Raw genomic sequence first — 12,450 nt, forward strand, 5'->3', positions numbered from 1 at the left:
GCAAACTATGCAGGTCCCTTCTAGTTTGGCCCTCAGACTGGCTTCTTTCTATACCTGTTATTGTCAGTTTCTGCTAGTGAATCCACTGGCTTTCTTGATTTGCTTTTTAAAGGAGTCAGGCCCATTGTTCATAGCTCCCTACTACCACTTTTCTCCTCCATAGGAAAGAGATGAGGCATACTTGAGGGGAAAGTCTGAAACAGGACAACCGGGGAAGAGAGGAAATGTTGGAACCTGGCAGAGTTCCACTGAAAACAGCTGCTTTGCAGACAACTGGATAAAGGTTGTGGTTTTATTGTTGGTTGCTGTTGATCTTGACTTGGAAAGTAAAGCATAATTGTAGGCTAAGTGTTTCTGACTGGCTTAGGGAGGCAAGAAATGCAAACAATTATGTAGGTTTAAGAAGCAGACGAGCTCCCTTAAACGGGCTCATTGAATTGCGGGCGAGTCTGAAATCACGGGCTCTTTATGAGTTAAACACAGACAGCTATTCAAGCTGTGAAACTGTGTTCACTGAAGCCCAACATGGAACTTGGCCCACAAGGAGAATGCCACATTTTGGTTGCGACTTTGCCATTGTGAGAGACAATAGCAGCACTGGCTTACACTTCAGATACTGATCCAGAAATCCTTGAAAAGATTCAGATTGGAATCTTTTCTGCAGGGACTCAACATCCTTTACTATTCAGAAGAAAGATTACACTGGTGCCCGGTCTTTGTACGCCAATACCAGGAAGTGGAGTGGTCACAGGCACAGCTTGCTAGCACCCTTAATTTCTAACCTCCTATGAAAGAGGTGCAAGAAACGTTCATACAACATGTTCACACAACTCCTCTGATATTCCAGAGGAGCATCAACATCTACTGCAGTGAGAGATTAACTCTGGACAACACAGTTACAGATAGGTAGCCGTGTTGGTCTGCCATAGTCAAAACAAAAATTTTTTTACACCAAACCTTACGCCAAAGAATAAACGGACATAAATCTGACATGAAGAATCACAACACAGAGAAACCAGTAGGAGAACACTTCAATCTCCCAGGACATTCTATACAAGATCTCAAAGTAGCTGTTTTACTACAAAGGAATTTCAGAAATAGACTGGAAAGAGAAGCTGCTGAACTGCAACTCATTACCAAACTTAAAACCATGGAGAGACCTGGTCTGAACAAAGACATTGGATTCTTATCTCATTATACATGACAAAGCCATTTTTCACCTTCTCACCCCTTGCTTTTTCCTGTAAGACCTATTGCAGTCGTTAAGAGTCGTCAACAGGCTCATCACAGCTATCTGCCAATCACCCATTCCCACCACCCTTCTGAGTAATACCCCTCCCCACCTTCTCACTATATAGAAGGATCTGGCAACTTCTGTTTCAGTGTATCTGAAGAAGTGTGCATGCACACGAAAGCTCATACCAAGAACTAACTTAGTTGGTCTTTAAGGTGCTACTGGAAGGAATTTTTTTTGTCTGGACAACACAGGACATTCATTGTGGATGCATTTCTTTCTGCTACCCAATACACAAATATAGAGGACGACATAGCTCCGAGTTATTGGCAGTTAGGCTGTAAAATTTACCCTCTTCTTAATTACAGATTTCTAAATTAGTTTGTTAAACTGTATAACAATTTCCTTAACAATCCTTACAGCAACGTATCCTTTCCATTTTAATATTGCAAAACAGTAGACAATGGTGCTGTTGTTTTTTTCAAGTTCACTGGGACGCCAATCAAAATTTATCAAATTTGTTTATCAAAATTTCAGAATAAGAACATTTTTATTTATTTATTACAAAGATTTTAAACTACCCTTCTTCAATGTGACATCAGAGTGGTAAGCAATAAGAGATCATAAAAAGATTAAAGAAAAGTTTTTTTTTTAAAAAAAGTTTATTTTGCTACAAAGTTTATCCATTTCATTTTCCATTTGAACATGATGCAGTGATGTTACTTAATGACTTTAGAAGACTTTATTTTCTTTATGTCAGAACTTCGAAGTATGAGAGTGCCGTTTTTAAAAGTTCCAACCTGCCCCGTTGGTAACATACTCTGCTTTTTCTTCTTTTTCGATTTTCTGCTTTTGAAAGAAAAGTATCATCAGATGCTAACGAAAATACTAACCATTTTTAGGTTTCACAAGAAATGTTTTAAGATAGGTATGCTTTAAATCCAAATACAACAATGTAGCTAAAATTACTACCTGTTTAGGATGCGAAAAGATTGGCAGAAAACACACTATCAGAGTTTTATACTGAGGAGATCACAGTAGTGTGTTCAAAACCAAACAAAACCTGTTTTGTATTCTTCTATTCTTAAAGGAAAAAATTGAGTTCAGGATCCAAAGATTCCTGTAATTAGTTCTACATGTCCGATGTTACAGCTCTCTATGTAACATGGAAATTCACTTTTGAAACTAAAAGGACTAAAAGCAGATTGTGAAATGGCATAGAAGGCTGCAGTTCTAAGAAATAGTCAATGACCCATTTTGCATACAATATTAATCCATAGTTCAGGGCGTGGTGCATAAGAAGCAAAGAGCACCAGGCTCACGTGTTCCTCCTCTCCTAGAGTTGCCATGCGGAGGACAGTGGAAATATCCACTTGTTATCTAACTAGAGTTTCCTGTTATGTCCAGACTTGGGAAATGCTGGTTAGTTTAAAGTGTGGCTTACTAGCAAGGATCATAAACAATGGTTTGATCTTGACCTGATAGAACCAATTCATTTAAACCAGTGTTTGGGAGCCTTGAGCCAGGGGCTGAATGTGGCCCTTGAAGCCTGTCTGTATGGCCCTCAGGACTCTCCTCAGGTCATGTTCCCTCCCCAGCCACACTCCCGCTTGTCCCTAAACACCCTCCTTGAGTATTTTTGCCTGCTTAGAACGTTTCCTTGAACCTGGGCAATGCCTCTTGCCTCCCTGGATTGAGGACAGAGAGAGATGAGTTGAGTGCCTATAGAAATTACTCTAGTGTACAAAGGTGAATTGACACTCTTTGTTTCATCCACTTTTACTTCTGGGCCCACTCGCCACTGATATGTGGTCCCCAGCAAGCTACCCAGAAGGGAATGCAACCCTTTGGCTCGAAAAGGTCCTCCATCCTCGATTTGAACAAACCAGAGTTCCCTCAACTTCAGACATAATGAAGAACACTGGTTAATTTAAAAGCAGGTCCTTCTTATGTCCTTGCGGCTACAGGGGGAAGAGCAGAAGGGGGGCAGGGATATATGTGAATCCAAGATTCACAAGGTGCATTTCCTTAGCAGTTAGTTACGAATTAGCATTATGTGCAAAAGAAGTCATTCCCCCAGGGAAAGCCTAGGCCCTTGCACACGCCTTGAGCATTTTTATGGTTCCTAGCCTGACATTCAGTTACTGTGTCTTCATTAGCAAAGCTGAAAACAGATCCCGTTTCTTTTACTACTCATTGATGTAGTTCCATAAATACTGTCTCACCTTTCTTCGGGCCCTTTTTTCTTCTGCCTCTTGAGAGAATTAGGTTTATTTTCCTGTTAATGAAAAGCAGTAAGTATACATTAGCAGCTAGCCAGTAGTCTCCGGAGTCAATCAAACATGGCTCCCAAATGCAATGAGTGTTGATTAGAACAGCCACTATGCCAGGCACATGACATAGTTATTATCCAACTGTGGGCACTGGTGTGGCTTCATCAGAAACCCCCACACTAGATTTTCCAGTGTTCACCCTTGCGGAAACCTGGACTTTTATCCAGCAAGTGGCTGCTGGACTTTGCATTTTGTTTTCATAGGAAACATTTGACACAAACCGTCATGTTTTCTTCCTTCTTTGCTGCTTTCGTTTCTTTGATTTTCTGCTGCAGAATCTTGTAGTTCAAATACTGCTTTTTAGGAGGCTGCAACAATTTCAAAAATGACTCATTTCACCAACATGCAAATAAATACAAAAGGTAAAGGCAGTCTGAAGCAGAAACTTAACAGACGGTGCAACCTTCTCCAAAGGAGGATTCTTGGCTTCTTTAAATATTAAAACATCTGAATTTAATTATTTAACTTTGGGGATGCCATTAAAACAGGCCCCCTTGACTAACACAGGTATGACTTTCTGGGATGTGTGGATTGGCTTGGTTTCCAGCCTTCTGACTCATATCACTGAAACGTTTTAAAAAATGAACTGGGGACTGTTTTGCCAGAAATGCAACCAAGAACCCCCACCCACTATTTTCCCAGTTAGAAGCAAATGCATTCCTGGTATTGAAAGCTCAACCCAACCAGAGCTGAGTTTGAACCAGGGACTGAACTCTAGAATAAAAACTGATTCTAGAGTTCAGCCCTTTACAACCCCTGGTTCATACTCAGCTCTGGGTGTGTTGAGCTTGCAATACCAGAATAAGTTTTTATTCTAGAGTTCTTTCCTAACAAGGGACACGGGTGGCGCTGTGGGTTAAACCACAGAGCCTAGGGCTTGCTGATCAGAAGGTCGGCGGTTCGAATCCCCGCAACAGGGCGAGCTCCTGTTGTTCAGTCCCAGCTCCTGCCAACCTAGCAGTTTGAAAGCAGGAAGTGCAAGTAGATAAATAGGTACCGCTCTGGCGGGAAGGTAAACAGCATTTCCGCGCGCTGCTCTGGTTCGCCAGAAGCGGCTTAGTCATGCTGGCCACATGACCCGGAAGCTGTACGCCGGCTCCCTTGGCCAGTAAAGCGAGATGAGCGTCGCAACCCCAGAGTCGGCCACAACTGGACCTAATGGTCAGGGGTCCCTTTACCTTTACCTTCTTGCCTAACAGCAGTAGAGGTGATGTGAGGAGTGGTTTCCAGCAGAAAAACAGAAGACAGAGAGCCCTACCATTTCCCCCTTGCCTGCAGGCTCAGTGACTGGAAGGAAAACTGGAGCAGGGGTGGCAGGTAAGGGCTGAAGGTAGTGGCAGGCAGAGGAAAAGTTCAATACTCACTCTCCTGCTCTTGCCTTCTCTGGAAAATCCCTAATGCTACTACCTTCCAGCTGTTTGGCAGTGATCTCTTGGGTGTGCAACTGCCATGCCAAGTTCTATCCAGAGTCTTGTGGTGGGAAGAATTATGTCCTCTTTTTATAGCTCAGGAGAGAAGGAGACACAATACCTTTGCTCCCAACATGATTGCACGTTCTTGTTCCATAACTCGCTGCTCTTTTTTCTCAAATCCGGTGATTCCAAACCGGTGCACTTCCAAACGGGCCTAGCACATTACAAAAATGGTTAACAGCATCTTCAAAAGAACTAAAAGCGCATGATTAGAATGAAGCAATCGTGTTTTCAGAGGAACAGTGTAGGATACCAACATGTGGCAAAACCAAAACACAGTATGAGGAGAATGAGGCATTTGATGGAATTATCCACCATCCACTTCTATGGGCATTTCTCCCTCTGGGGTTTGCAAGAGCAATTTGTCTTCACAAACATCCCTTGATCTCAAATATAACCAAAGATGGAAGACAACTTGCTACCAGTATCAAATAAATTGCATTTGGCTGCAAATCTATGCCCACTTATTTGGGAATGGGCCTACTGAACATAGCTCAGCCTAATTCTGTCTCCCCTACTCCCAGAGCACATTTTCATGGATTTTCTTTTTCAGAGTTCTGTGCATGCCCTTTCCAAATCCCACACAAATCCCCTAGAATCCTAAAAGAAAATTGCAAGATTAGTTTGGGCAACACAGGGAACCTTAATACCTGTAGAAGGAACTCCCATTTATGTGTGCCCTGTTTCATTTTGGAGGTTGAAAAGATTTTCTTTTTGACTTAGAGACTGTCACTATGGCATTCTGACAACCCAGGATCCCTACAGGTATACAACCACCTTTTTCTAGCAACCATCAAAATACTCTGCAAGTTGAACACTGGTAGAGCAATCATTTAGGGATAAAGCATTTCATAATTCAATACCCACTACAGATTTATATGCAGTCTCTTTGAGACATCAGCCATCTGCATGCATTGAAACAGAAAAACAATAAAGACTTACTTTTTCCAAGTTAAATTCTTGGTCAGCGGCATGGTTTTCTTGAACAGTCAATTCTGCCTATTAAAAAAAAAATACAAAACAGCATTTTGAAACAAAGCGCCTTTTGCCACACAACTAGATTATGGCAGTGGTTGCAGTCACATGATTCCAGGGTTATGGCATAAAAGCGGAAACTTTTATTTTGGACAGCTTTTGATTAAGAGCTATAATACAGCTCTTACTAAAAGAGAACAACTGATTCTTTATTTAAGCAAACATATTAAGTCTTTAATCCTACAGATAATTTTTTGGAACTAAACTGAGTTGAGCTCAGTGGGACTTACTTTTGAGAAGGCGTGTAGGATTGTGCTGCAGATCTAAAATAGCATATGCATTTCCAGCACATTGTTTTGCATGCTGCTGGCACAGCTCCAACAAAAGAAAAAGAAAATCTATAACTTTTACTTCACGGAATATATAAAGTTTAACACAAAATGTCACTTAAAATTTGCTTGAATTACGTCCTTTGTTTGATATCTGTAACCTTGACAAACAAGTGAGATTTTAAAAAGTTAACTTAGTACACTGAAACATGAAGACTCTGAAAAGTGCCTCTCTGCCCATTGTACTCTAACTATCCCTTGATCACACCTACAAAAGCTTACATATTTTGCATATGGCATTTTTAAGATGAGGGCCAAAAAGGTTAACATGCTAACAGAAATTCAGTTTGAACAGTACAGTGAGAATAAAGGAAAACAACTAAAAGGAGAACATGCATGAAGTAAAACATGAAGTGTATATTGAGGGTGGAAGAACAACACCACTATTACCACACAATGTTTAGTCATCAAAGACATTGTACAAGGCTCAAGCCAGATACCAACCATTCCATATTAATCATGTCAGTGCCTAAAGAGAATCTAAAGTTCCCTGTAGTGCAAGAACTGTGGTCAGACCTTTTATCACCCTGTATCAAAAAGTAGAACAGTGCCATAGAGGGCATGGTTGTTAAATAAGATGTATAACAAAGCAGGAAAGGAACACAGATATTTGCCTGGTTTGGAGATAAAACAATGGGACATCTCACTTCCTGGTTCCTCTGAGGAAACCAAAAGTTTCCACTTCCAATTTAAGTTAAATACCATTTGGCATGTTGTTCAAACTAAAGGACTATGTAATTCAGAGCCACCATCACCATTTCCTACTCTGTGGGTCTCATTTTCCAGGCTACAAACAGCAAAATGTTTGCCCTCCCAGGATGTTCTGTTTGTATGCCTTACACTGGAGGAAATCTAGTCTCTGTTCATTGTGGGTGGAAGTATTTAACCTTATCAACAAGATAGGCCAAACACACCCACCCATCCCCGAAAGGATTGAAAAGATCACATAGCACCTTTGTAATAGTCTTCCGCAATTCCATGTCTCAGCCAGTGCCACGTGATTTCAGGAAAACCTTCTGCCTGTCTATTCAAAAATGCTGTTGTTATGTCTACAGATATGTAGCCCAGAACCTGTTCTGTCCGTTTCATGCAAGAAAGGAGAGCAGAAGGTGTTTTGCCTATTCTCATAATAGCCAGTTCACTCACTTCCCTCAATGTCTCCACAAACAGCACCAGTGGTTACAAAACAGTTTACAAACTTGAACTGTTTAAGCATTTTCCCCCAGTCAAAACCTGCCCTGAGATCTTTTTCCCCCCACCATAGCTATTATTTTCGACAAAACATAAAAGCCTGGTTGTTGGGGTTGCTAAGATCTCAACTGCATCTGCAAACGTTTTCAAATAACCTGCACCCTCACATCAGGAGGTGGTCAGACATAATGGCAACTCTTGTTAAAAGACCTTTGCTCATCAAATAGGATTTGAACCACTGCAAAATGCTACAGCCCTATATTTTTTTACGTCAGAGAACACATTGCTTCATTTGTTTTGGTTAGAGTACCTTTGCTGCAAGATCAGCAGGGGATGAATCAATTTTATGTAATATGTTTCCAGCGGATGTCTACCTGAGCCCAGGTTTACAGCTGCTAGAAAGCAATTCAGAGGCATTCTGGTGGGATATTGGTAAACATTTCATTCACTCTGTTCGGAATTTGAGGGTAGTATTTACTGTGTAAAATCTATTTTTAATAAATTGCAAAAATAAATAGATTGCAAAAATAAGAATTCTTGCTGCAATTTCCCATCACATTTTTTGAACCTAGAATTTGTTCAGATTAAGGGAGAGATAAATTAAAAAAAACCATAACCCAATAACCAGAGTCCTAATCAATTTCTTCTGTCAAATGAGCACACTTTTATGAATTCAGTCTAGATTATATGTGCTTGTGGGAGGTGCATGAATGCTTAAGTTTTGGTCTGTTTGCCCAAAGACAGAGAAGTGAAGTTACAACTTGAACGACAGCCATGTAATGATAACTTGAATGATAGCTTGTTTATCTATGCACCAGATCAATACAATACAGCATTTTGGCCTAGAGTCTAATTTAAATATCTGCCGTGCCTTAGACTGCTGGCAAGTCATTATCTCATGGCCTCAGTAGGTCATCTGTAAAATGGGAATAAAGGTAATATATCTTTCAAGGCTTTTATGATATTAAATAAAACATGCTACCTTCTCATGGCCTTAGGAAGTAGACAGACAATAAATGAATATAATGAAAGCATCACTGGGCTCTCTCATCAATATGCCCTGTTAGCAATGACGTGGGTCAGGATACATGGTTCACAGATAGAGACATTACCAAATATAAAGTCTATTAATTTTCAAACATGTAAAGAGATTCTGCAGTGTCAAAACTGGCACAATTCTTTTTCTTTTTAGAAGACAATAGCCATCATGCACTAGATGCATCAGATGCTTTCAGGAGTTCAACTGTTGTTCTAATTTAATTACAATGCTCATTCTATCTTTTACAAAGCTCCTTGCAACATTCACATGACGTAAACCAGTACTGCAAGAGCCCTAAGCACTTGTCTATACACCCAAAACCTGATGATAAAATTCTGGGAATGAAACCATGCAGCTTAGACTTAATTACTACACAATGCTTGTGTTTGGCAATCCAGCACCCATCATGACATCTTGTTGAACCACCAATCAGAAGCCAGTTTCCTAATAGGAGGCTACTGTACCAGCAGCATGAGATACAAGAAAGAAGTGGAGTGGAGTGGAATGTCTAATGCAAACATTGCTTAAAATGGGTCAGAATCTAGCACAGGACCACAGAAGTCTTGAGTGTGGGTAACACTGTAAAATAAGATAGTACTGTATTGCATGAAGAATTAACACAGAAGTAGATAAACCAAAATCCTGACTCAGCAAAAAACCCACCCCAAAACCTTTACAGCTGATATAAACCTAAAAATTCCACTGTAGCAAGGAAATAAACTATCTGACTTTTAGAAGACATCTGAAGGCAACCCTGTTTGATGTCGTATTGCGTTTTAATTTGCTGGAATCTGTGGTTGGAGGAACCCAGTCAGATGGGCAGCATATAAATAGTAAATTGTTATTATCCTCTTAAAAAGAAAAGACAAGACCTGGGGAGTGTTTTATATTACCATTAAACATATAATTCCAGAACATTATATAAAGGCTACTGTTATACCAAGCAACTGAGTTTTTTAACCCAGATTTCATACTTTTAAAAGCCATCCTTCTAAAGAAATAAGATTAGGAGCAGAATTTCATTTCAGAGGCCATAAAGAGATTCATAACCGATTCCACTATCTTATTTATCCACAGGATTTTATTTTACAAATATACTAATAAAACATACATGAGTTCTGCCAGTACTTATACCTGTTATTTTGCCTTTATTCTATAAGTATCCTTGAGGTTTTAAATTTTGTCACAATTCCAAAGTATACACATAAAAGCAAACCATGTAGATTTACAGTCCTATCTACAGCTTATGCTAGAGTACTTTCAGTTCTGTTTGGCTGCAATCCTGAGCCCATTTATTATGAAATGTGTCCCACTAAACACAGTGGCCTTGCTCCTTTTCAAAGAGACTTGTGCCTGCTCATACAGCTGCTTTGCCCCTCCTTTCACAGTGTAAGCAGTCAAACCAGGAGGTGTCTGATTAACCAAAGGTTCTCAGGGAACCAATAGTTACTGTATTGGCTTCGGAACAAGCCAGATGATAAAACTATGGTTTACAGTTGTCTTAATATATTTGATTGTTCCAAAGCTGCAAAACACAGCTCCCTGGTTCAGACAAAACAGAACAATGTGGTTAATTAGAGGCTTCTTGGTTTGACTAATTGTATGAACGAGAAACAATGGAACTGTATGCATGGGCAAAAGGTTTAAGCTGAGATATGTTTGTCCAAATGTTTCCAGTTTTTCCAGTTATTTACTAGTTATTTACTAAGTGAACATGCTTAGGACAACTTGTTTAGAGATGTGTAGACGGAAACAGGTTTGTAAACAGCCACTCATTTAGTCATCTGGAGTGAGTAAGAACCTGTAGCTGGTCTGATCTGAAATCTGGTTAACTTTACCTTAGAACCACCATCTTCAGCAATTTCAAGTTTAGCTTTCTTCTTTCTACGTCGACCATGAAATGTCACAACTTCAATCTCTGTTGTGTTTCCCAACCGAGCAGATTTAAATGTATCAGCATCAGGGGAACTGGATTTGGGGATAGTGCTTTTCTGATGAATACAGTCATAAGCCAGTTCATCTTTCAGACTCTCAAAGAAACTGGAAGCAGTATTCTTCTTACCAAGAGGTACTGCACCAGATTCAGGAATCATGCTTTTATTTTCCACTTGAGTTTTGCTGACCGCCAATGTTAACTTCTCATTTGAATTTCTCTTTTTGCTCTTTTTCTTTCCACCCCCATCCGGTAATGATTCACCTGTGGTTTAAAAGTGAACAATGGTTAGCAGAGGCATTGGAACAAAGGCATTGGAGTGATTTTGGATACCACATCATTTTTTAAATATAAAATGAATGTTTATTATTTAGAGAGATCACATCCACAAACCATTTAGGAAACACACACAAAATCTCTCCCGCTTTAATTTAAAAAAATGTTTTAGTTTTAAGTGCAGGAAATCTATAAGTGGATGGGGCCCTGGAGGAAAATATGAAAAGACCATTTATTTTGGAACCTATAAAATCAGGGAGTGACCTGTAACCATAGGACATACAATGAATATAGATTGTGGTTAAGGAAGAGAGACCTTAACCACCATCCTGTGTTCTGACATTGCGACACTGAACTAAAAAGCCTCAGAGAGGTTCCTGAGGTGGCAATTTTGATTACTTTCCTGCACCAGTTTTGATCCACTCTGGCCTGCTGGATTTGGAGTTGCAAGCATCTTTGCTAAACTAGTATCTGCTTTACTACTTTATTGTTTTAACAATTCTAGTAGCAACCAATTAGTTTAGGCCGTATCATAAGCTGCCTGCTTTCTAAAAGAAGTTCTAATGTTCCATTGAAGCAACATGCCTTTGCAAAAGTGCTGAAGAAGACTCAGCTGTTTTCCAGAAATAAAACCAAAGTAAGAGCATAAGAATGACTCTGCTGGATCTGGCCAATGGCCCAAATAGTCCAGCATCCTGTTCTCACAGTGGCCAACCAGATTCTCATGGGAAGCACACAGCAGGACCGGATCAAAACAACTCCTGCTTAGAAGCATACTGCCTTTCACAGTGGAGATTAAAAGCTAATCCTCCATGAATCTGCCTAATAGCAGGGATGGCAAAACTGAACAAACCCCAGCCAAGCACCACACGTGATTCCCTAGACACTGGGTCCACAATTATACCATACGCTTAAAGCACCATGCATGAGACCACTTTCAAGTCATGGCTTCCCCTCAACAATCCTGGGAGCTGTAGTTTGTGAAGGGTGCTGAGAATGGTCAGGAAGCCCCAGAGCTACAATTCTCAGAGTAGTTTAACAGTCAGTCCCTCGTCTTCCTAGGGAGTTCTGAGTGTAGGGGAGTCCTAACAACTCTCAGCACCCTTAAAACCACAGCTCCCCAAATCCTTGCGGGTGGGAAGCCAGGACCGCTGCTCCAAAGGCATGGTGTGCATGTGGGCCGGGAAGCGCTGCACGGGAATTTTGTAACGTCTGAAAGCAGCATGTGCCGAAGAAACGAGAGCAGCCAGAGTCAGAGAGAGACGCTTGCAAGACGTTTCCGGGGGTGGGTGGGTGAGGAGGGCAGGTGAGCCTGTAGCAACTTGCCGAGCGCCCACTCCCCGCACGCGGCCATTCACGCACCGAAGTCGTACAAGGAGCTCAAGACGGCGTCGAGCAGGCAGCTGGCCGAGGCGGAGCCCTTCTCCTCCCTGTCGTCCTCCCCCGGCTTCAGCTCGCACCCAGCCGCCGGGGTCGCCGCCATGCTCGAGTCCTCCTCCTCCTCCTCGCCGCCTCACTTAGTTCATCCGCAACGCGCCGTAAGAGGAGGTTTGTCTTCGCTCGGCCACCACCCCGGCAAGATGGCGGCGCCCACAGAGCACTTCCGCC

The 12,450-nt window shown here is 41.2% G+C and overlaps 1 protein-coding gene across 3 annotated transcripts; it reads right to left on the minus strand.

Moving 5' to 3' along the window:
* Positions 1 to 1,736: 1,736 nt before the first annotated feature.
* FSAF1 (40S small subunit processome assembly factor 1) lies at positions 1,737 to 12,445 on the minus strand. 3 transcript variants are annotated; one of them, XM_028723979.2, is made up of 7 exons: positions 12,205 to 12,445; positions 10,472 to 10,830; positions 5,982 to 6,038; positions 5,098 to 5,193; positions 3,789 to 3,875; positions 3,460 to 3,512; positions 1,737 to 2,083 (listed from the first exon to the last, which is right to left on the minus strand). In XM_028723979.2, the coding sequence occupies exons 1-7, from the start codon at positions 12,323 to 12,325 to the stop codon at positions 1,954 to 1,956; spliced, it is 903 nt and encodes a 300-aa protein (XP_028579812.1). In that variant the 5' UTR covers positions 12,326 to 12,445; the 3' UTR covers positions 1,737 to 1,953. The 3 variants fall into 3 exon arrangements, with proteins under 3 accessions (XP_028579812.1, XP_028579814.1, XP_028579815.1); XM_028723981.2 differs by having other exon boundaries at positions 1,737 to 2,080; positions 12,205 to 12,442; XM_028723982.2 differs by lacking the exon at positions 5,098 to 5,193.
* Positions 12,446 to 12,450: the final 5 nt, after the last annotated feature.

The sequence above is a fragment of the Podarcis muralis genome, chromosome 3, assembly GCF_964188315.1.
Source record: "Podarcis muralis chromosome 3, rPodMur119.hap1.1, whole genome shotgun sequence".
In the NCBI taxonomy this organism is placed as follows: domain Eukaryota; kingdom Metazoa; phylum Chordata; class Lepidosauria; order Squamata; family Lacertidae; genus Podarcis; species Podarcis muralis.